General features: G+C 45.3%; 1 protein-coding gene and 1 pseudogene across 1 annotated transcript; one reads left to right on the forward strand and one right to left on the reverse strand.

Moving 5' to 3' along the window:
* Positions 1-1,691: 1,691 nt before the first annotated feature.
* LOC115503906 lies at positions 1,692-8,319 on the reverse strand (annotated as a pseudogene).
* Positions 8,239-25,123, forward strand: BCL7B (BAF chromatin remodeling complex subunit BCL7B). The gene is made up of 6 exons (XM_030301032.1): positions 8,239-8,409; positions 11,761-11,836; positions 20,663-20,759; positions 22,955-23,125; positions 23,711-23,790; positions 24,055-25,123. Exons 1-6 carry the CDS (start codon positions 8,318-8,320, stop codon positions 24,145-24,147), a joined length of 609 nt encoding a protein of 202 aa, XP_030156892.1. The 5' UTR covers positions 8,239-8,317; the 3' UTR covers positions 24,148-25,123.
* The last annotated feature ends 73 nt before the right edge of the window (positions 25,124-25,196 follow it).

The raw sequence follows: 25,196 nt of genomic DNA on the forward strand, positions 1-25,196 counted from the left end.
CAAAGTATAACATCCATTTATGATAAAAGCCTTCAGCAAAGCAGGTCTAAAGGGAACATACCTCGGGGCACCTGGGTGGCTCAGTTGGTTGAGTGGCTGACTTCAGCTCAGGTCATGATCTCGTGGTCCATGAGTTCGAGCCCCGCGTCGGGCTCTGTGCTGACAGCTCAGAGCCTGGAGTCTGCTTCAGATTCTGTGTCTTCCTCTCTCTCTGCCCCTCCCCTGCTCATACTCTGTCTCTCTCTGTCTCTCAAAATAATAAATAAACATTTAAAAAATCAAACAAAAGTAAACTCAAAATGGATTGAGACCTGAAACTATAAAAATCCTTGAAGAGAGGCATGCCGGGATGGCTCAGTTGGTTAAGCATCCAACTCTTGATTTAGGCTTGGGTCATGATCTCACGGTTCATGGGTTTGAGCCCCATGTCAGGTTCTGTGCTGACATGACAGGGTGGAGCCTGCTTGGGATTCTCTCCCTCTCTGCCCCCCAGCCCCCACTGTGTCTCTCACACAACAAATCAATAAACTTTAAACAATTTTCCAAAAAAAAAAAAAATCCTTGAAGAGAGCACAGGCTGTGATCTCTCTGACATAAGCTACAGCAACATTTTTCTAGGTATGTCTCCTTAGACAAAGGAAATAAAAGCAAAAATAAACTATTGGGACTACATCAAAATAAGAAGCTTCTGCACAACAAAGGAAACAACAAAACTAAAAGACAACCTACTGAATGGGAGAAAATATTTGCAAATGACATATCTGATAAAGGGTTAGTATCCAAAACGCATAAAGAACTTTGACAGCTTAACACCAAATAACCAAGTAATCCAATTTTAAAATAGGCAGGAGACGTGAGCAGACATTTCTCCAAAGAAGACATACAGATGGCCAACATCACTCATCATCAGGGAAATGTAAGTCAAAACTACAATGAGATGTCACCTCACACCTTTCAGAATGGCTAAAGTCAACAACACAAGAAACAACAGGTGTTGGCAAGGATGTGGAGAAAAAGGAACCCTTGCACATTGTTGGTGGGAATGGAAACTGGTGCAGCCATTCTGGAAAATAATACAGATGTTCCTCAAAAAATGAAAAATAGAACTACCCTACGATCCAGTAATCACACAGCTGGGTATTTACCCAAACAATACAAAAACACTAATTCAAAGGGACACATGCACCTTGATGTTTATAGCATCATTATTTACATATAGCCAAGATACGGAAGAAGCCCAAGTGTCCACTGATTGATGAATGGATAAAGAAGATGCTATATATGTATATGTATATCTCATACACGTACACACATATATATATCATACATATATATATATGATATATATCATATATAATGGAATATTATTCAGCTATAAAAAAGAAGTCTTGCCATTTGTAATGACATGGATGGAGCTAGAGTATAATGGTAAGCAAAATAACTCCATCAGAGAAAGACAAATACCAAATGATTTTACTCATATGTGGAATTTAAGAAAGCAAATGAACAAAGGGAAAAGAGAGACAAACCAAGAAACAGGTTCTTAACTATGGGGGGACAAACTGCTGGTTACCAGAAGGGAGGTTGGTAGGGGATGGGTGAAGTAGATGATGGGGATTAACGAATACACTTACCATGGGGGAGAAAGAAAAGACAATACACTTACGCTATTTAAGCCAGTAAGTTTGTTGTCATTTGCCACCACTGCAACAGAAAACAAATACAATGGTATATTAGGTGAAATCAAATCAAAGTAGAATATAATGCATAGAGTGTGCTATAATTTGTGTGGAAAAACAAAGGAATATGTACTTTTGTATGTGTGTTCATAACTGTGTGGACCAGTAGCTCTCAATCTTGGCCATACTTTAGAGGGATCTGGAAAGCTTACCAAACAAGCCCCAATGTCCAGGCTGCAGACTCTTAAATCAGTATCTCTGGAGGGGGGGTGGGGACTGGGGTGTGTGTGTGTGTGTGTGTGGAGAGTAGGCCTCAATACATGTTGAAACTTCCCAGGCGCATCCAGGTTGAGACCATGGGTGTAGACTGTCTCTGGAAGGTGAGGCAGTGAGGAACAGGGTGACCACAAGGTGACTGTAGGAAAGGGAGGGACTTGCTTTATTGTTTTAACCTTTGAACTTCACTGCATATCTTTACAAAAATGTTTTATTATAGACAGTTTCAGAGTATAATGAAAGGAGGGAGAACAGGGTCACGAACCCCACGTACCCATCACCCAGCTTCAAAATTACTGACATCATTGTAGCCTTTTAATTTTCCAGCAGGTGGATGTGTTATATATTAAGATAAATATAATGAGAATAAAATACATGTGCCCAAGCTGTATCACAGAACTACGGAGATTAAAACCTTGGGGACAGGGTCCAGGGATTTGCATTTTAACAAGTTTCTTGGGGGGGGAGGAGTAGTCATCACCGTTGGGGGCAGCACTGGACCCTCTCTGCCTCTGTCTAGCCCTCACTGGCTGTATTCTTTTTTCTTTTCTGTTTTTTTTTTTTTTAATGGGCTCTGGCCAGTTTTTTTTTTTTTTTTTTTTAATATCTGTTTATTTTGAGAGAGAGAGAGAGAGAGAGAGAGCTCACATGCATACACACAAGCAGGGAAGGGGCAGAGAGGGTGAGAGAAAATCCCAAGCAGGCTCTGCAGTGTCGACGCAGAGCCCGACGTGGGGCTCAAGCCCACACACCGCCAGATGGTGACCTGAGCCGAAACCAAGAGTCAGGCGCGTAACCACTGAACCACCCAGGCGCCCTGGCCAGTTTTATTAAAGAGAAATTTTGTGTGATTGACTTTTCACCAGTCTCTTCTGGCATGCTTCTAATGATGTCAGAATCACCTGGATCAGTGATAGCCAGCGTGCAAACTCTCGTATCTCCCACAAGCCGTGCCCAGCTCAGCATTGTTGCCGCCGTCGTTTTGGCCAACATGGCACGGTATTCTCTTTCAGGTTTCCTCAAGGCTGGGCAGTTGTTGGCGAGGGTGACCAGTTCCACTTCGCCACGTCTGATCATTTTCAGTCAGCTCGTACCCTGGCAATGTACCCTCGTACATTCCACTTTCCATAACAAGCTGGAGCCTAGAGCTGACTGACGCCAGCGACTTTTTCATCTCCTTTGTAGCCACCGGCTTCCTGCCTTAGGTGCGGCCGGCCCCAACCCAGAGCCGCCACCAGGATGGCCGGGAGAGAGAAAGGAGAGCGCTCCCACGGTGCGAAGCTCCTCACTGCCGGCTGTACTCTTGTTTCTCACTTCCTGGCACTGCTCATTAGCAATGCATGAGGGACCCACCGCCTGTGAATATTTTAAAGTCCTTCTTGAACCTTCCATTTTTAGCCCATACAACCTCTCAAGGAATTCCAGTTCACTGTCCCAGCTTACAAAGGCATGGGGAGTCCTTCACAAGCACTCGTAGGTTTCCCTTATGCCTCAGGACTGGTTCTTGGGCCTCTGTGGCCTTGTAGGGGAGTACAGCTGCAAAGTGCCTTTCACAGAAAGACCACCCTGATCCTGGTACTCTGTCTTCTCTCTCAACAGGGCTTGTAACACAACCCAAGATGGAGGGAAGGGAGAAGAACTCCAGCATAGTTCAGGCTCTTCCTCCTCGAGGCCTGTCTTCAAACAGGTTCTCGCAGAAACCAGCATGGGAGATGGGCACTCAGGGTTCTAGGCTGGAACCATGGGCATCACCAGGTTCCTCGGGCCCTGTCCTCCACTGAAGCAGCCTGGTGAGGATCTCAGCTTTCCAGAAGGTAAAATAAAAGGAGGGGGCCGACAGAGGTGAACCCAGTGCCCTGGGGGTCCGAGCAAGGGTGGGATTACATGCTTCGAGGACCGCAGTGGAGGAGGTGAGTCTTGAGAGGTGGGCATTTCAAAAGGAGGGCGGAAAGCAGGTTCAGAGAGAGAGAGAGAGAGAGCGACCTTGCTCAGGGGAGAGGCAGTGTGAGTCATCGCACAGAGCTGGGAATGTGCGACGTCTGTGCAGGGAAAGGGGAACACGTCTTGTTTAGCTGGAACTAAGTACAGGCAGAGCAGTGGCACTGGAAACTGAAAAGCATTTCTGCCTGCAAGGCACTTTGTACTTTCCCAAGTTCATCCACTCTCCCACCTCACCAGATCCTCAGTACAACCCTGTGAGGTACAGAGCCGTCGTTAGCGAACTCACTTCACAGAAAAGTAAAACAAAAACCCAGACGAAACTGGGATTCAGAGTGGTTAGGTGACTATGGCAAAGCCATGACACAAGTGTGTGGCTGAGCTGGGATTCTGACCCCAGCTTCTCTCTCCTAGCATTCTTGTTTCCCTGTGACCAAGGTCATATCGGGGGACCTGAGTAATGCCACAGTGTAAGTTTGCACCGAGGCAATGGGGAGCCACAGAAAGGCTTTTAGAAGAGCCACAGTCGTCGCGAGTGCGCTGGGCCGTAGGTACGTGTGTTGGTTGAGGGAGCTGGAGTGCTGCGGTGGGGCTATGTCACTCTGACAGGGAAAGTGGGGTGCTCTACATGTCACGTGGACAGGGCAGAGAGGGAGAACATGGTGGATGGTGGGCCCTGAAGAGAGTCTGCTGGGAAAGAATGGCATTCATTCATTCATTCATTCATTCATTCATTCATTCATTCTCCGTCACTCTTTAGTAAGTACCTCTCCTGTCGTAAGTGTCGTGCTAGGCATTAGGGATGTAATGGTGGACTTGAGCACGGGGTCCCCACCCTCACAGGGCTGATGCTCCAGGGGATAGCAGATAATAAAGAGCAAATGAGGGGCACCTGGGTGGCTCAGTCAGCTAAGCATCTGACTTCGGTTCAGGTCATGATCTCACGGTTCATGAGTTCGAGTCCCGTGTCAGACTGTGCTGACAGCTCAGAGCCTGGAGCCTGCTTCGGATTCTGTGTCTACCTCTCTCTCTCTGCCCCTCCCCTGCTCTCTCTCTTTCTCTTGCTCCCTGTCTCTCAAAAATGAGTAAGTGTTTAAAAAGTAAATAAAGACCGGGGCGCCTGGGTGGCGCAGTCGGTTAAGCGTCCGACTTCAACCAGGTCACGATCTCGCGGTCCGGGAGTTCGAGCCCCGCGTCAGGCTCTGGGCTGATGGCTCAGAGCCTGGAGCCTGTTTCCTATTCTGTGTCTCCCTCTCTCTCTGCCCCTCCCCCGTTCATGCTCTGTCTCTCTCTGTCCCCAAAATAAATAAACGTTGAAAAAAAAAAAAAGTAAATAAAGACCAAATGAACAAGAACTTCAAATTATGGTTAAGCATAGGATCTTTGGGAACATATGAGGGATGACGTACACCCAGTGTCCTGTGGTCCTCAGGGTGGCTTCTCTTGCCTGTCCTGGAAATCCCTGCTGCTGAGTGTAATGCAGACTGTATTCAGGGTCCTGTGGGGATTCAGGGAAGGGAGGCATTCTTCCTCCTACTCAGAGTGACCTGGGGAAGGCTTCATGGAAGAGGATGCATTGAGGTGGGGTATTCATTCAACAAATATGTAATGAGCACCTACTGAGTCCCAGGCTCTGTTTCATTTTATTTCATTATTTTTTTTAAAAGATTTTATTTTTAAGTAATCTCTACACCCAACATGGGGCTCGAACTCATGACCCCAAGATCAAGACTCGCATGCCGTACCGACTGAGTCAGCCAAGTGCCCTCAGTCTCTTGTTTTAGATGCTACTAGGGGTAATCAGTGAACATAACAAAACAGACCATGTTGCTACCTTCACAGAACTACTGAAAGGAAGGATAGATAATAAGCAAGATAGACAAGTAAAATAGTGTTTCAGGTGGTGATGCATGCTCTGGAGAAAAATCAATTGTGGAAGGGGGATACAGAGTGTGCCAGGGGGATGGATACTGCATTCTTCCACAGGTGGCTAAGAAAGGCTGCATTGAGACGATAACATTTGAGTAAAGAACTGAAGGATGTGGGAGAATGAGCCATGAAATATATATGGTATGGGTGTTTCAGGTAAAGGGACCTGCAGTGCAAAGGCCCTGAGGCAGGAACTTTGCTGGATGTTTTCAGACGAGCAAAGAAGGCCAGTGTCGTTGGAGCAGAGACAGCAAAGGGTAGAGTTATAGGAGAGGAAGTCAGAGAGTTAGTGAGAGGAGGTCTGGGGACAGATGGGGCATTGCAGGCCACCGTAGTGGCTTTTACTCTGAGAGAGGAAGTCACTGTCTTGAATGCAAGTTGCCCAAGGCAGAGGTCTGGGCTGACTCATCTCTGCATCCTCCTCAGCAGCTGGCACAGGGCTTGCACCTAAAAAATGTCAATGTGTGATTTTTTTTTTTTTTTTTTTTTTTTTTTAGAAAAGGATGTCAACAGAGGGCATTTGTGTGGCCTGTGGGGAGTAGTTGGTAGGTACTCACTTTAATCATTCTCTTATGCAGGAAGAGTCCCAGTGGAGATGAGGTGGGGGAATGTAGGGCTAGGTGCACAAATGTGGGCAGGAAAAGGGAGCTCACTGGGTCTTCAGAGCAGGGGATGGCCTGAGGAAGGTGGCTGACTGGCAGGGCGGGCTGGAGGAGAGATGGGCACAGAAGGCTAGAGCTGCTAGAAGGAGTAGCAGCCTTGGAGTGGAGAGAAGCAATAGGTGAGAAACGTCAGCTGGAAGACTGGCCAGGACTTGGACAAGGGTGAGAGAGAAGTTAGACATGACCGTCAGGAGTTGAGCTGTGTGTTTAGACCAGGGGGACCTCCGAACGGGATTGGAGAATTCTAGGGAGCTGGCCTCTTTCACGGCACTTGCCATGCTCTGCCTTGTTTTATTTTCTTACTGCTTTCCTTATCCTCACCTCAAGGGCAGGGAGTGTGTCTTACTCATCTTGGCATCACAGTGTCCTATATGCCATAGGGCATATAACAGGTGCTCAGGCAGCACTTACATTGAATTATTTTGGATCATTTGGGCTTGAGAAACAGATGTGTCACCTTTCATTCCACTAGTTCTAGAATCATCCCTTCCCTTCACATGCTGCTTAAGCTCTTCCACTCCTCAGTCAGGCAGCCGTTATTCGTGGGCTTCTCATTAGCAAGACAGCATATGCTTATCAAGCCATGACGTTAGTTGATCATGAAAGGCTGAACATAGGCTGTGTCAAGTTCAGAGTTTGCGAGGCATTTCTCTGGGGCACACAGAAGGAAGTTTCTTTAGCGGTGAGAGAAGTAGCCACTACCAACCAATCAACGCAAACTGTCACCTGCTTCCTTCATGTCTCCTGAGGCAGCCACTATAGGATCCTCCCATTAATACTGCAGGCATCAATAAATGCCTGTTGGGGGGTGGGGTAGGGAGAGCAAGGGAGCTATACTCAAAACTAAACATTCACCCGAACACTTATTGAACGTGTTCTACAATGTCTGTGGACACAGGCCTCGGAGCAATTGCATGTACCCTATTTTCAGAGGTCAGCTTCAGGGTTATAGTTTCCCAGAAGCCTCTGGACACCCTTCCTGTAGATTAGGGCTGTTATAGCATCTTGAACTTCCTTAAGCCTATCATTTATAAAATGACATTTGAAATGACTGCTTTCCGGTCTACGGGTTTTTCTAAACTGGAAGCTCTTCGAAGGCAAAACCCCAGATTTTCGTTCTCTGCATTGAGCACAGAGCCCTGCACAAGGCAGGCACCATTCAGTTAATGATTGCAGAATTAAAATAAGGCAGTGATGTGGCATGCTAGGTGAAACCCGACAATATCGGGGAAGGTTTCCCTGAGTTTGAGCTGGAGGTTAAACAAGTAGTCAGTTAATCAGGTAAAGCAATGAGAAACTTCCAAGTAGGGAACAGGTGTGTGCAAAAGTCAGAAGGCATCCTGAAGAAAGGTGTGAAATTCTGTGGTTAGAGCACCGCAGTATAACTGGAAAGCGAGGGCACTGGAGAGGTAACAGGACCCCGCACCCGTCAGGGTCAAGTGCATAAAGCATAGGTAATGGCAACAACCCGGGCCAGAGGACAAAGGTGCCGACATCCAAACCACTTGAGAGCCAGGGACCCCACCGGTAGCGCCTCGCACCTCGCCTTGCCAACAGCACGTGCCGCCTGGCCGCCGCGCACCCCGGCCTGCGTGGGGGCCGAGGGGACTCCCGGGGCGCCTAGGGAGGGACGCCCGGGGCGGGGCGCGCAGGCGCGCTGAGGCCTTGAGCCCCAAGAGGCGGGTGGGTGCGCGCGCTTCCTCGCGCACGCGCGCACGGAGGGGGAGACTGCCGCTGTGACGCTGCTGCGGCGGGCGGGCGGCGGCGCGTGAGGCGCGCGATTCCCCGTGTCTTGGGAGCAGTGCCCCAGCCCCCGCCGCTCCCGCTGCCGCCATGTCGGGCCGGTCGGTCCGGGCCGAGACCCGCAGTCGGGCCAAGGACGACATCAAGAAGGTGATGGCGGCCATCGAGAAAGTGCGGAAATGGTGAGGGGCTGGGGCAGAGAGTGCCGGTGGTAGTCGCCGGCCCTGGCCCAGAGGAGCGCGGTACTAGCTGGCAGGGTGGGAGCCGACCGGCAGGCGCTTGGGGGAGGGGGGAGCGGGAGAAGGCGGGAGGAGGGTGCAGCTCGCGTCGGCGTGAGGTCAGAGGGCGCGCGGCTGCCACCAATCAGCGGGTCGCCCGGCTCGCGAGGCCCGCCCACCTGCCCAAGGGTCGCGCGTCTCCCAGAGGGTCTGCCGACTTCCGGCCTCGCTGGGGCCGCGGGACCGCTTTTGGACGCGGGGCTCCGCGGTTCTGTCCCTGCTCCCGCCTGCTTCAGGAGCCTTTTGCGTTCTTAACTGCCCCAAATAATATCTCTAACAATCCCTGGGGGGTCCCCGCCGGCCAGACCGAGCGCTCTACGTAGTAACTCGCTGTAAGTTTGGTGAGAGCTCACGCTGAACCTACCTGTCACGAGAACAGGCGTGGTCATCGGAATCAAACTCCCTCTCTTTCTCCTGATACCGGTCCACACGCAGCCAACTGGGTAGGCGTTTTTTTCTTGGTGCTGCCAGCTGTTGGTTAAGCAGTTGAGAGTTGGGACCCCACCCTTATTTGGAAACGGCTGGTGTAATGTTCATTGCAGGGCCGGTTGACCGCCTATTTTTTTTTTTTTTTTTTTTTTTAAGAGAGAGCTAGCCAGTGGGGGAGAAGGACAGAGGGGTAGACAGAATCCCAAACAGTCTCCACACTCAGCGCAGAGCCAGACAGGGGGATCATGATCTGATCCGAAATCAACAGTCGGTGGCTCAACCGAGCACTCAAGCACTCCAAACCGCCTATTTTGTATTAGGAACTTTGATGTATTTTCACGTTAAACTTTAACAGACAACTGTTGCACCAAGTTCATGAGCCCTTTTCTCTAGCTGACAACTAGTAATAGTTTTAAAGCCCAAGTAGGGGTTAACTCCCTCAGCGGGAGACTTCCAGCCCTTCGTCCTCCACCCCCTTTTAGAGGCGTTGTTACCTTGGAATTTTTTTTTTTTTTGCGTGTTTATTCATTTGTACTCAAGTTTAAGTTCCTTATCTCTTTATATGTAAAGTCTTTATTGTAGTTGGGACGCATACATACTAGTTAAACAATGATTTCTTTTCCCCTCCAAGTCTAATCCTAGGGTTTTTTGGTGAAACCTAAGAATCGGCGCATCTTTGTCTTCTGGCTGTTTCTGTTCCTACCTGCAGTTTAGGCCAGATGACCATCCTCTCACCTGGAACTCTTAGCTTCTATGGTCTCCTTGCTTCAACTCTTCCTCATTACTCAGTCCATTCATCACATTGCAGTCAGAGTGATTTCACTTTCTTTCCAGTGTAAATATTATCATAGCACTCCCCCGCTTAAGAAACAAGGCTTCAGTGAACCCTTCTTGCTCTTAGGTTAAAGACCAAAGATCAAAGATGATCCTTCCTACCTCACCCACCTGGTTCAAACTGCCCTCTTTTCCTGGGGGTTGATGGCCATCTTTCAGCTGGAGCCATGTCCTGCCAGGCATCCTTCTCTACCCTCTCTTCCTCCTTGCCTAGTTAACTCCTAGATCTGCTCAAAAATTGCTTTCTCGGGGCACCTGGGTGGCTCAGTCAGTTAAGCATCTGACTTCGGCTCAGGTCATGATCTCATGGCTCATGGGTTCAAGCCCCTTGTCAGGCTCTGTGCTGACAGCTCAGAGCCTAGAGCCCTCTTTGGATTCTGTGTCTCCCCCTCTCTCTGCCCCTCCCCAACTCACACTCTGTCTCTCTCTTTCAAAAATAAATAAACATTAAAAAAAAATTTTTTTTAATTGCTTTCTCAAGGGACACCTTTCAAAATCCCCAGTCTAAATCAGGTCCCTTTCATAGTACTTTCCTCAATTGTATTAGGTTGAATTGTAAGATATTTCCTATATTTGACTTTTCAACTTAACACAAGTGGAAATTTGATGTGGTTAAGCCTAATGATTAAGCGACTGTGAAATGAGTTGTTTGGTGTCTGTTTCCAATTGAAATGGAGGCTCTGTGAGGCTAGGGACCGTATATATTGCTCCCTGTGTGCCCAGGGTCTAGCACAGGGTCATGTGTAGCAAATATTTATTGAATAAATGAGAAAGTGGAGTGCTCTGTATAGGAATTAATTTCAGTGTCTTAAGTATGTAGTTCATTCTTCTATTTGCTGAACAGCATTCTCAATATCAGCAGGCACAACAGTTACTTTTTTTGCTTTTTTTGTAACCTCACATTTGGACTTGAAATTTTCAGAAGTCATACTTCAGGCTCCCCAACTCTGCGTGTCCATAATCTCGTCCTTATTCAAGAATGGGGGGAAACTGCTCATTTTTTAAGTAACTTCCTTTGTAAGATAAAACCTTAAAGCAGTCTTTTTGTGGCTTAGTCTTCACCTCTTTCAGAAACCAGTGTAAGACTTGGAAGCATCCTGTCCTGTTCCTGTGATTATTTTTAAACAGAATTGTGTTTCAACCTAGAGTTCCACAGGGGTCCTAGGAGTTCTCCTTGCCAGGGGATGTCCTCACCTTAACCGTCTTGCAGCCTTCTCAACTTCCTTATCACCTTCATGTGTTACACTGACTTCCTTACTTGACTTTTTATTTCTTTGTGCTCCCGAGGTCAGGACCGTATCTTAACACATCCTTTGTCTTCTGCAGGGTCTTGTATAACAGGGCTTTGTAAACATCAGTGGAATTGAATTAATTTTTGGAAAATAAAGAAGTAATGCCAGGTAGATACCAGAGTGTGAAAATGTGCCAGTACTTGGTGTAGTCAGTGAGGTAAGAAGGGCTTTGGTACACTACACATGAGGAAAGGCAAGTAGAGGGTTTGGACCCAAAGGAATTTGATAGAGACGTCTTTTTGGAAGGGTTGATTTTGCCTCAAAAGGTAAAGTATAATTTGATGAAGAGGAAGTTTGGAAGGCATTTAAGATTGAAGGAATGTGGGGTGCCTGGCTGGCTCAGTTGGAAGAGCATGTGACTCTTGATGTCAGGGTCATGAGTTTGAGCCCCATGTTGGGTGCAGAGGTTACTAAAATAAATTTAAAAATTGGTGGGAGGGCATCTGGGTGGCTCAGTCAGTTAAGCGTCTGACTTGGGCTGAGGTTCTGATATCCCGGTTGGTGAGTTTGAGGTCTTTGTCATGCTGTGCTGTCAGCGTGGAGCCTGCTTCAGATCCACCCCCCCCCAAAATTAAATAAACATTAAAAAAAGTTATTTGTAAAAGATTGAAGGAATAAGTTGCTGAGAAGTATAAAATCATATTATGAACAGAAAATCTGTTTCATTATTTATCGGTTTTAAGAAGTGTCTTTCTTTCAGGGAGAAAAAGTGGGTGACTGTGGGTGACACATCCCTTAGGATATTTAAATGGGTTCCTGTAACAGACAGCAAGGAGGTAAGTGTGGAAGAAAATCAAAACAACAAAAAGGTACCATTTACTTCCTTCTTTTCTTTCCTTGATTGTCTCTTAATTATAAAGGAATTCATTTCCCCAGAATTGAGCTGCAAGTACGTCAGGGGCACCCTCTGTGGTTGATCCATGGAAAGTCTCTCTTTCTTTACCCCCTTTTATTTCCTTTCCTTAACCCATTCCTCTTTTTCAAGGCTCGATGAACCACACCCTCAGCCTGCTCCCTGTGATAGTATAGTTTAATTAGTACACAGCCATGCCTATTGATTTCCTTATTGTCTGTGGCCGCTTTTGAGTTCAAATGGCAGAGTTGAGTAATTGCCATAAGACCTAAAAGCCTGCGAAGTCTAAAATATTTCTTACATGGCCTTGTAAGAAGTTTGCTGACTCTTGCTCTTAGCCAAATAGCTGTCCGTTATAGTACATTATATGTGTTTTAAATATATATATATACTTTTTAAATTCCTCTTCCATGGGTTTATGTGGATAGCTGTGTATTCTTGAAAAATACACAGCATTGTATCATGTTCATATTTTAAAATTTATAGAGCACTGTGCTTTCTGTAGCTGTGAATAGAATTATTAACTTTGAATCTTGCATTGTATTTTCTTATATGCAATGACCACATTTATCTACTTTTCGAGTGACAAACATGTAGATTGTCTCCAACTTTTCTTCTCTAATTGTTTTTAAAAAGCTCAAATATCAAACACATACAGACAGTATATAAAACATAAATGTACGGTCAGTATAATGAAAAAACATAAAACTAGTACCCTTGTAAAAACCACCCAGGTCAACAAACAGAGCGTTGCCAACTTCCCCAGAGGCCTGTGTTTGACTCTTGATGGTGTCCCCTCCCCCCGCTAGAATTCTCTTTCCTACTTTTGCTTTTCTTACCACTTCTCTAGTCCTTTGTAAACATTTTTAAGTTTATACAAACAGCATCATGAAGTATCTGTTTTCCTGTGTCTTGCTTTTTGTGCTCGGCGTTAGGTTGGTAACATTCACCCATGTTATCTTTGGAGCATTTGTCCCTTTTCATTGCTGTTTGGAATTTTATTATAGGCCTCGTGCCCTGATTTACCTCTCTGATCCTCCTGTAGATGGCTTTTTGGGTTGTTCCCCATTTGGGGTAATAGAAACAATGCTCCTGTGAACATTCTTACTCAGTATATGGGTCAGCCTGTACATGGGTTTTCCTAGGAGATATTCTTATGAGTGGAATTGCTGGGTCTTAGACTGTACATATGTTGACCTAGAGTAGCTAATGCTAAACTGTTTCTCAGAGTGGTTGTACCAATTTACATTCCCACCAGGAATAGAGTTCTCATTGCACCAAATCCTCAACAGTTGGTATTGTTACTTATATGTAAAGATAAGTTGTGATTTTAGTTTGGTGACTACTTATGTAATAACTAATGAGTTTGAACATGTTTTTATAACAATTTTTTTAATGTTTTATTTATTTTTGAGACAGAGAGAGACAGAGCATGAGCAGGGGAGGGTCAGAGAGAGAGGGAGACACAGAATCGGAAGCAGGCTCCAGGCTCTGAGCTGTCAGCACAGAGCCCGACGTGGGGCATGAACCCACGAACTGTGAGATCATGACCTGAGCTGAAGCCGGATGCTTAACCGACTGAGCCACCCAGGTGCCCCGAACATGTTTTTAATGTTTAGCACTGAACCTTTTGGATTTCCTGTTTCAGAAAGTGGCTCTTTAAGTCTCTTTGATTGTTTTTTTCCTTGTGACTTACAGGAATTTTCTATATTCTGGACACAAAGCCTTCATCGATTGTATACTCTTCATACCTTTTTCCATTCCATGGCTTGTCTTTGCACTCTCTTTAGGCTGCCTTGAGTACATAACTTTAAAAAAAAATTTTTTTTAAAGGTGTTATGTTTAAGTAATCTCTACACCCACGGTGGGGCTTGAACTCACGACCCTGAGATGAAGAGTCATGTGCTATCCTGACTGAGCCAGCCAGGCCCCTGAAAGTTTTGAATTTTAATGTAGACGAATTAATTAATCTTTTTTTTAATAATTACCTTTTCCTTCTTTGAGGCCACAAAGATCATCTCCATATAGTCTTCTAAAAGTTCATTATTCAGTTCCCATTTATAACACACCTGGCACTGATTTCTGTGTATTTTGAAGTAAGGGCCTGATTTCATTTTTTTCCACGTGGATGTGCATTTGTCCCAGCGCCAGTTATTGAACAGATTGTTCTTTTCCTCCTGCTCTGTAGAGCCACCTTTGTCGTATTTCAAGTGTCCAAATATGGGTCTGTTTCTGTACTTTCTACCAAAAGCTCTAGCTTTTTGGTAGCACAGATGACATCCCCTAAACCGTCCCATTCTTCTGGAGGACTCGTGGGTTAGATGCCCAGGAGTAGGATTGCTGTCCCGGGGCGTGCACACGAATTGTTTTTACTGACTGCTGCCCAATCTCTCCCGAGAAGGGCTGTACCAGCGTAGTTAGTACACTTCCCCAGGGGTACCCGGGGGCTCACACTGCCACAACTTCATGGCATTTGATATAACCAGTCCTGCCAGTCTTCAAGCTCTTTGTTTATTTTGCATTTCTCTGATCACTCATGAGGTTGATAATTGTCTCTCTTCAGGTTTCCATTCATACTTCCTTTTATCCATTTAAATACCTCTTCTCTGATTTCTTTTGCATTTTTTGTATTGGGTTTCCGGTCTTTTCTGATTTGCATGGGTTCATTGATACCGTAGCTACAGAAAACTCTGGTCACTTGTGTACATTGCAGGCATCTGTCTGACATGTCACCTGTCTGAGAACTTTGTCAATAATGTCCTTTAATTTTGTGTCAAACCAATTTTTTCATACGGGTTTTGCTTTTTGAATCTTGTTTGAAAATTATTCTCCACTGCATGGTCATAAAGAACATCTCCCATCTTCTGTTAGGTTTTGGTTTTTTTCTTAGGTTTATTTATTTATTTTGAGAGAGACAGAGACAGTGTGAGCCAGGGAGGGGCAGAGAGAGAGGGAGAGAGAGAATCACAAGCAGGCTCCGCACTGTCAGTGCACAGCCTGACACAGAGCTCAGATTCATGAACTGTTAGATCGTGACCTGAGCCAAAATCAAGAGTTGGTCCTGTTAGGTTTTTGGCTATTGTTGTTTTTTAATGATGGAGATATGGATCTAATTTTAATTTTCCTTCATACAGAGAGCTTTTTCACCTAATACTGTTTACTAAACAATCTATTCTTTCTCCACTGACTTGGGATGTCATCTGTGTTGTGTACCATATTCATATCTAGATCTGTTTTTCAGCTCTCCATTCTGTTTTGTTGTAATTTTATCTCCTCCTGCACTGGAATGATTTTTATTTACCATCAGTTTTTAGTATTTATTAATATTAAGTAGGGCGAGTTTTCTCTCTTGCTGTAGGTTTATTGGGAAGATAGCCTTTATCAAAATAAAACTTCCCAGGGTGCCTGGATGGCTCAGTTGGTTGAGCATCCCACTCTTGATTTCAGCTCAGGTCATGATCTCAGGGTCACGGGATCAAGCCCACATCGGGCTCAGCGCTGAGCATGGAATCTGCTTGGGATTCTCTCTCTCCCTCTCTCTCAGCCCCTCTCTTGCGCTAGTGTGTGCTACCTCTGAAATATTAACGATAATAATAATAAAATAAATACTTCCTTCTCTTTTTAGGTTTCTAAGATTTATTAAAAATTATGAATAGATGTTAGACTTGATCCAGCTGCTTTTCCTGAGTTTACTGAAATGTTCATGTGATTTGCCTCCTCTAATCTTTAATGTATTAGTATGGTGAATTAATAAAATTTCTGATGTTGACCCTTTTACATTCTTACATGCCTAAGAGAAATTCTACTTGGATATGCTTCCCCACATATAAGCTGGTGTTCAATTCACATTTAAGATACTTCATTTGAGGTACTTGCATCTGGGTCATAAGTGAAATTGGTCTATAATTTTCTTTTAATATGTTATCCTTACCTTGTTATGGCATTAAGATTACATTAGCCTCCTAAAACAAATTAGGCAATTGCCCCTCTCTTTTGATTTCTAGAACAAAATTGAGTTTGGTAGAACTCACCTTTAGTACTTTCTGGGCTTTTGGTTGAGGGATGATTGTTATGGTGGCTTTAATGGCGATTGGTGTATTTAGATTTTCTCTTTTTTTGGCATTTATTTTGCATTTTATGTATTTCCCAGAAATTGGTTCTTTAGGAGAGTGCAGTGCTAGGTCCTCCGCCTTTCTTCATTTCCCCAGAAGTGTGTAGAAATGAGGCAGGGCACTTCCCTGTTGGCCAGTAATGCTAACCTTTTGGCAGTTCATGACTCAGTCTTGTATAATAAAGAATTAATTGGCCCTGTTCAAATGCCAGCAACACCCCTGCTGAAGAACACTGATCAGAGTTTTCAAATGTATTGGTATGTAGTTATTCATAATATTCATATTTCCATAATAAGATCGAGTTTATTGTCTCTCCTAAAATCTTTATCAAAAAAATCTCATAATTTTTGTTCATCTTTTGTTTGCTTTGTTCTCTATTTCGTTAGTTGTTGCCATTGTTCTTTCCTTTTATGTTTTATTGGGTTTACTCTGTTGTACTTTTTCTAGCTCCTTGTATTAAACTTAGCACTTTTTTTCCAGTTTTGTTTTCTTTTAAAAAAATACATTTCACTTTAGGGATGTCTAGCTGGCTCAGTCGGTGGAGCATGCGACTCTTGATCTTGTGAGTTTGAGCCCCGCCTTGGGCATAGAGATTACTGAAAACAAATTTTTTTTTCACATTAGTTGTCTCCCAAATTTTGACATATATGCATATCAAAATGTCATCGATAGTGTAATTGTTTTAAGTTTTTTATAAATTCCTCTTTAGTTTCCCTCTTTAATCCAAAGTTTGTTTTATTTTGATTATTTTTTTAATGGTTATTTATTATTTTTTTTTTTTAAATTTTTTTTTTTTCAACGTTTATTTATTTTTGGGACAGAGAGAGACAGAGCATGAACGGGGGAGGGGCAGAGAGAGAGGGAGACACAGAATCGGAAGCAGGCTCCAGGCTCTGAGCCATCAGCCCAGAGCCCGAAACGGGGCTCAATCTTACCAACTGTGAGATCATGACCTGAGCCAAAGTCAGATGCTCAACCGACTGAGCCACACAGGTGCCCCTGTGTGGGATTATTTTTTAGCTGTCTTTTTAAAAGTGGTGTTCTGATTTTATTGAATTGGTAGGATATTCGTTCTTTGGGATTATTGGGACTTTTTTTTTATCTGGTCTAGTACGTGATTGATTTTTGGACCATTCACTTGTGATGAAAACAAATACACTCTCTAGGTACGAAATTAAACAATAAACAAGCATTTATGATGTTACCCAAATTTTCTGTATCCTTGCTTATTTTTTGTATGTTTGTCCTGTTATTACAATTACATCATTCACACCAAATTTCCTCAAGTTGGTGGTTCTTCAGAACAACTTTCCAGTATCCTCTTCTTTCTGAGGAGACCTACAGTGTTTTATTGAAATTCTCGTGTCCTGTTAGTGTCCTTCTTCCGGTATAGCTTGTTCTGTTTCTTGTCTTTCCTGGTGCTTGTTTCCTCCGGAGTCTGGTTAGTTTCTTCTGTGCACTCAGTTTTTATTCCTGGGGGACTCTGAGCTGCCATGGGTAGAAGTATGTAACTGAGGGAGGATGTAAGCCCAGGCTCTGGTTTTCCTTCCTCTGAGTGAATTTAGGCCATTGTGTGAGCCTTGGGATTCAGCCTTTCCCTTATCCCCTGTCCCTCTTCCCCTGCCTGCCAGGGAAGTCCCTAGTACCAGTCTTCCAGATGCCACTTTATCTGGGAGCCGCCAGCCTTCCTTGTCATTGCCAGCCCCAGAGAGCTGCTGGGTGAAAGTTAGGGGAGCTCTGGAGCCACCCTTTATTTTTCATCCAGCCCTGGCTCTAGTGGTGCCATTACCCACTAGGGGTCGAAGGTCAGACAATTAAATCTCTTGGGTATGTGGAGAGGGGGGTGCACTGGTAGAAAGCCCTTCCCTGCCCCAATGCATTTCTCACATATTTCCTAATTCAGATTCCGCCTGCCAGGGGCACTTGAGTGTCTTAGTCTGTTAGGCTCTCTCTCTCTAAATAGATGAATTAATTAATAAACATTTAAAACAACAACAACACATTCTCCCTGCCTAGGACCTGTTTCCCTTGGTGTCTCCCAAGGGCTTCTCGCAGTGTTTGCTGAGGTCCATCAGTTTATCTGTCCTCCAGTGGTTCACGTGGTGTGCCATCTTCTAAGGTACTAGTATATATCTGCTACATTAGGCAAAATAGGAGACGATGATCAAATTGGTGAAGAGAAAGTGGGAAAGATCCAAGGGAGTGAGACACCATTGACGAGGGTAGATTGGTACAAACTTTACACAGGTTAGGCTGCTCTCACATGTACATTGAAAAGTTTTCAGTGATGGCGGTGCTAATGAACTGGATGGCGGGAGCCCTTCCACAGTGTATGGCCTGGCATGTCCCCAGTGTGCACTGTAAATACCTTACCAGTTTAGTTGTCAGTTATACCTCAGTACAGTGGAGGGGGGGATCGTTTTCAAAATGTTTATCCCTTTGATCTAGAAGTTTTATCTCTAGGAACTTATTTTCAGGAGATAATCATGATGTGTACAAGGTACATCTACATTGTTGAGCATTATAATATGGTTCAGAGTGTTTAAGAATTGCAAACAAAATAGATTGTATTGTGGAGAATTCATTAAGTTATCATGCACCTGTTATCTTGTAAAGCTTTGTAACCATTATAAAAGATGTTCTAGAAGAGTATTCAAGTGACAGGGGAAAACATTTTTTAAAGATTAAAAAAATTTTTTTTGATGTTTTTATTTATTTTGGGGGGGGCGGGCACGTGAGTGGGGGAGGGGCAGAGAGAGAGAGACACACAGAATCTGAAGCAGGCTCCAGGCTCTGAGCTGTCAGCACAGAGCCCAATGCAGGACTCAGACCCACAAACCGTGAGATCATGACTTGAGCAGAAGTTGGACCCTTAACTGACTGAGCCACCCAGGCGCCCCTTAACGATTTTATTTTTAAGTCCTCTCTACATTCAGCATGGGGCTCAAACTTAGAACCTCAAGAGCAAGAGTCGCACGCTCCACTGACTGAGCCAGCCATGTGCCCTGGAAAATGTTTTTAATACAGATAATTGGGGGAGGGAAATAGGTTGCAATATTATATCATGATCCATCTTCATACAAATATATAGATAGGTTGTCTGGTTGTACAGGTGATTTCCTTTTTCAGAATTTTCAAACTGAATACGTATCTTACAGAACACAGAATCGTTAAAATTAAAACAAATGAGAGATCAGAAAAAAATGATGAAGCCAGATGTTGGCATCTGTACCAAATACATTGCTATGATCCTTTTAGAGAGTCATGAGGTACAGTGTATTTCAAGAAACATCATATGTTTATACTTTTTGATCTAGAAGGAATATTTTGTGTGTGAATTTATCAAAATAAAATGACCCAGAGAAGAAGTGAAAGTTGAGCATTGTGGCTTTATTCCTAGTGGCATTAAATAAACACAAACCGAAAAAAACAAAACAAACAAAACAACCCGAAATAAGTTAAAGCTAAATGGCCAATAGGTGAGGGGTAGCTGGGTGGCTCAGTCAGTTAAGCATTTTGACTCCTGATTTCAGCTCAGGTCATGATTTTGCAGCTCGTGAGATCAAGCCCTGAGTCGGGTTCCATGCTGACAGCGTGGAGCCTGCTTGGGATTCTCTCTCTCTCTCTCTCTCTCTCTCTCTCTCTCTCTCTCTCTCTCTCAAAATAAATAAACATTTATAAAAAATTACCAATAGGTAAGAAGCGATTAAGTGAATTACGGTTTATGGAATATAATGCAGCTAGTAAAAATTGTGTTTCTGTAGTTCATGTGGTGAAATGTAAAGTGTAATTGCCTTAAAATTATGTCTGCATGTGGAAAAAATGAAGGGAAAGACGTGCACGGGTGTGTACAGTTGACTTGTTGCAGAGAGAGGATTGAGAGCTGTTACCAAATATTAAATGCATGTGCAATAAATAGACTTGTATAAAAAGTATAAATTAGTAAATTTGAGATTACCCAGATTTAAACTTTGGCTGCTCTCACTTGCAAACGTTCGCATGGATTATTTCCTTTCCTGTGGGCTCCTGTGTTGCAAGCTGGTGCTTACCTCTGCACTGTGGTCACCCATGTGTGTAATCTGCATCCTGCTTGAAGGAAATGATGTTCTAGGCAGAGGTAGACATGGGGTGATCATTTTGAGTGGATGGGTTGATTGTCAGGAATCGTACTAGAGGGGCCCCTTTGTCCCGTCACTGCTTGCATTACATATAAAGCGACTCCTTTCTTTGTCCACTCTTTCACTTTTTGCTGCTGTGCTACCCAAACAAGAATCCTTCTCAAATCAGTACTCTGTATTTCCTGTTCATCCACACAGGGAACAAGTTGGATAGAGCATTCGCTCAGGGCAGGAAGCAGAAGAGAACCGCAGGGAGCTCTAGTGGAAGCCTACGTATCTGTTTCTCACTTTTGAGTCATATTAGTGCTGGAAGGGTCCGTTTTACAGCATAGAGACACTGAGACTTGGGGACACCTTGTCCAGGATTCTGTTATTCCTTGGGTCCTGGATTCTCAAACTGTTGTCATTATTCCTGTTCAGTCGTAATCCAGACCTCTGTGGTGTCTTACTAGCACCCTTCTCCCTCTCTGTGGGTCTCCCACTTGGCTGTGTCATATTCCTCTTTTTTTCCTTTTCTAGAAAGAAAAGTCAAAATCGAACAGTTCAGCAGCCCGGGAACCTAATGGCTTTCCCTCTGATGCTTCAGCCAATTCCTCTCTCCTTCTTGAATTCCAGGGTGAGTTGCATCCGTATGTCTTCCTTGCAGGAAAAGCAGCACTTAGATGAACCCATTAATAATGAGAAGAATAGCTTTGGGTGTCACTTCAGTGCCTGCTGTTTTGTTGGTATCTTGCTGGCACTTTACATCAAGTCTTTTAATTTAAGCCTCACAGCAACCCTGCAAAGTAGATGATAGCAGCTTCATTTTCCGTGTAGGGAAACCGAGGCTCAGAGAGATGAAGTTCCATATCTCGAGGTACATAACTAGTAAGTGACAGGCTTCGTATCAGGTTCTGGTTCTCTGGATGAGAAGCTCTTTTCTTTAGACTGTATGTTTTAGGATGACAGTGCCTTAGACCAGGCCACCCAAAGCCAGGGCCTCTCCCATCCACTGTCAGCAAAGTTCCGCCTCTGGAACCAGCCTGCAGTAAGTGTCCCGCCTGTGTCAGCACTGTGGTCCCAGTACTGCCTTCACACCTGTGTGGTGGCTGCTGTTCAGAAGCACTGAGCTTCTCATTTTTGTTCTTCCCCTCGGCCTGTGACCTAAAGTAAGCAGTTATCATCATCCCTATTGAAGGAAGCCGATACTCCGAGAAGAGGTGTTTGCCTAAGCTCAAAAGTGACAGAGCTTTATTCTTTTTACAATAGAATGTTGCTTCTGTTTTAGCATAGAAGATCGTGGTCTTTGTAGGAGTAAAGACTAGAAAGGGCTTGGAACGAGGCTGGGAGTGTGCAGGGATCCTCTCCCCATCTCCCCCAGCCACCTGAGGTCAGTGAGCATGGTGGAGGAAGGAGAATACGAGGGAACAGTTTTCTAGTTATGTGCAGGGTGGCCAATAATCACAAAGCTCTGGGAGACATCCGAGGCTCTGTTTCCTCAATCTGGCCTACATCGCATCCCTTTCATTCAGTGAACATTTACTGAACTCCTGCTGTGTGCCGGGTACCGGGTACTGCACTGGAGATCCAAGGACAGGACAAGTAAGCCCCCGAGCCTGCTTGCACAGAGCACAATGGAAATTGGTGTGTAAAATAGTAAATGTAGGTGTGCACAGGGTACAACAGGAGCATAATAGGGTGGTCACCCAGAGGAACCTGGGACACGGAGGAAGTGGTGCTCGAGCCGATTGGTGGCATGTATCGGGACTTTCCAGGAAGACCAGAAAGAGCAGGTCATACCGGACACCTGTGCTTGAAGCAGGCCTTAGGTTAGTCCGCTTCGCTGGAGCCGAGGCTGCAGTGTGGAAGCCTGCTGTGTGGAGGAACAGTCGTCAGTAAGCCTGTAGGTCAGAAAAGATTTTGTAAGTTGTGATAGGGCTATCTGTGCCTGCCCAGGGTAGCCCTGGAGTTTGAATTGTATCCTTTGTGCAGCAGAGAACCGCTGAAGGACTTAGAGGGATCTCTCTGGCAACGGCGTGAAGTGTGGGCTGGAGTACGGGAGACTGAAGGAAGGGCAGTCAGGTGCCTGTTGCAGGAGGCCAAGCCAGAGACAAGGAGGCCTGAACTAAGGTGGCAGGAGAGGAAGGAATGAACACCACTGATGTCAGAGCGGTAGGCTGGACCAGATTTGGTGACCAGCTGCTGGAGGGGAGGGAAAGGAAGGAGCTTTTGACTCCTTAGTTTTTAACTTAGGTGGTGATTTTAAGCCTTCAGACAGACTATGCCAGATGGGAATTTCTTGGTCCTTGAGGTGGCCAAGTGGAGCCTGGGCCACTGAAGGGCCCAAGTGACCGCCTCTAGATACCACCACGCTCCTTGAGATAGCTGAGAATGCCAGGCAGATTTTAGCATTTTCTACACCTCTCGTGTTGTGAGAAAGGTTGAGAGGCACAGCTACATCACTCCTTTCCACTGGACAGTGAGAAAATACCCGGTCCAAACTATACTTGGTGAGTAAGAAAGAAGGGATTACTAAGTATACCCTGACCTTCCTGAAATGTAAATGTTGCATGAACTTAAAGATTTTGGCTGCATCTGGCGCTGAGAATATATGTTGTGAAACAGAAAATGTTTAAATGAACTCTCTTAGACTGTGGATAATTTGCCCTACCTTTGTTTGCCTTCGGTTCTGGGGGCATCTGCAGCAGCGATCATTGTGTTTGGTCGTGCCCATGGCTGTCTAAGGAGACACCAGGCTCTTGGCTCTTGTACCGTTACTCTCAAGAAAAATGACTACTCTCAGCTGTTGCCTTTGTCATGTTGGGTTTTCAGATGAAAACAGCAACCAGAGTTCTGTGTCTGACGTCTATCAACTCAAGGTGGACAGCAGCACCAACTCAAGCCCCAGCCCCCAGCAGAGTGAGTCCCTGAGCCCAGCACACACCTCTGACTTCCGCACAGATGACTCCCAGCCCCCTACTCTGGGCCAGGAGATCCTCGAGGGTGAGTCGCAGTTGGCCCAGGATGAGCATCTTGGAAGGGCCTGTGCTTTTGATGTTTCTGTTGTTTAGAGGAAGAGGTTAGAGAAGATGGACCTGGCAGCCTTGAGCCATTTGTCAATGTTTGAGCTGTTTTGGGGAAGGGTTGTGTTTTCCCCTCTCACGGAATGAAAGAAGAAAACAAGCAACACAATTGAGTGCCAGGCTCTGTGTAAGGCACTTTTCATGTTTGATACTTGGTATAATTTTCTCAAAGACCCTATGAGATAGCAGCTGTCATCTCTACCAGGTACAGATGACAAAGTAGAATCCTAGAAAGGGTAAACTGCTTGTCTGAGATCACATAGCTAGCAACTGGTGGAACCGGATGTCTCCAATTTCATTCCTTCTGACTTCAGAGATTATGCTCTTTGCATTATATCCTGTAAATTTCTTCTGATGACATATATTGATTCTCTGGCCAGTGTTGCTCTTCCCCAAGGTGCCTCCACATAGCTCTTAGGGGAGCTCCCCCAGCTTGAGGGAGATTCCACAGGAGTCTCCTGTCTCAGGAGGCCCTGCAGTTATACTGACATTGCTGCTTTTTCAGAGCCCTCCCTGCCCGCCTCAGAAGTTGCTGATGAACCTCCCACCCTCACGAAGGAAGAACCGGTTCCACTAGAGACACAGGTAAGGAGCCACTTTGGGTTTCCCCATTTCTAAAAACAAGTCCGGACTCTGTTGATGCGAACTGGAGCTGACAGCATCGGATGTGCTATGACCAGGGTGGGGAGGCAGCAAGGGAAGCTGGTGTCTCCAGGTTATAAGGTAGGGGAAGAGGTTTGTTTATCTGCAAGAAGGTTGGGGGTGGGCTTCTGGGCTGTAATTAGGGTGGATGGGGAGGTTCTGGTACAGAGGGATGGTCCTATAATTTCATGCTCTGACTGCTCCTAGATTGCTGAGGAAGAGGAAGACTCAGGTGCCCCACCCCTGAAACGCTTCTGTGTGGACCAACCCGCAGTGCCGCAGACAGCATCAGAAAGCTAGCACCATCCTGGCGCCCTTCGCCTCCTGGCCCCCTGCCTCTATTTATTGCATTCTGGTTCTGGCCGTGCTTTGTTGCTGGGGTAAGGGCAAGCACTGGGCTCCAGAGCTTGCACATAGGAGCCTTCTGGGCTGGAAGGGTGACATAGGACTTGGGGTGATAGCATCATCTTCCCGTCCCTGGCACCTGTGTTTGCTTGCTCCTGAGAAGAGGAGCGCTCATGTTCTTTTTGCACCCCAAGTAGGCTGGGGCGTCAGCCATCCCACCTGTTCATCTGTCACCTCCAGGTAGCAGTCTCTGCTCCAGAACCTCTGGACTGAGCCGCTGGCTCTTCTACAGGAGGATGTGGAAGGAGATGTGGAAGGCACCCTCTAGAGAAGAGAGTGCCCAGGGTTACTTGAACTTGAATGGAGACTGTAGATTCATGGACTTTCCTATCAGGCTAGGGGCCTGTAAGCTGCTGTTGGAGAAGGCCTGGTAGAGACTTTGGAGGGAAGGGAAGGCTGTGCACGAGGGCGGAAAAGTCTGTATAGATTTCTGTCCTGACACTTCTGCCCATTCCTGAGGTTATCCTGCCTCTCATGGGCTCTCCAGCTGCTGACAGTCCTTTGTCCCCTGCTGCAACCACCCCCTTTCCCCAACACACACACACACACGCAGACACACATTCACACATACACACACAGCTTTCCCTGGTCTCACCTGTATGTTTCATTCCAGCATCCCCTGCCTCTTGCCATAGACTCTGCCCCAGCAAGGATTTGAGGTTCTGCCAACAGTACCCATCCCCCACAGTACTCCTTCAGCTCAGACTTTCTAGAAAGTTCCCTCTTCTTTGAAATCTGCATGTTTAATTGAACTTTGTGATTTTATTTTTTGTTCAAAAAAGTTTAAGAAAATGGAAATGGGCAACAGTGAGTGAAGACATATTTTAGCACTGAATAGAATATTTTTAAAATTAAACTATTTGAAATACGTCTTGTTGGTATTTGAGTGCTTCTTTATTGAAGGTTGTGGGGGCAGGGCCTGGTGGGGTGGTGGCTGAGTGCCT

The sequence above is a fragment of the Lynx canadensis genome, chromosome E3 (assembly GCF_007474595.2).
Source record: "Lynx canadensis isolate LIC74 chromosome E3, mLynCan4.pri.v2, whole genome shotgun sequence".
NCBI lineage: Eukaryota > Metazoa > Chordata > Mammalia > Carnivora > Felidae > Lynx > Lynx canadensis.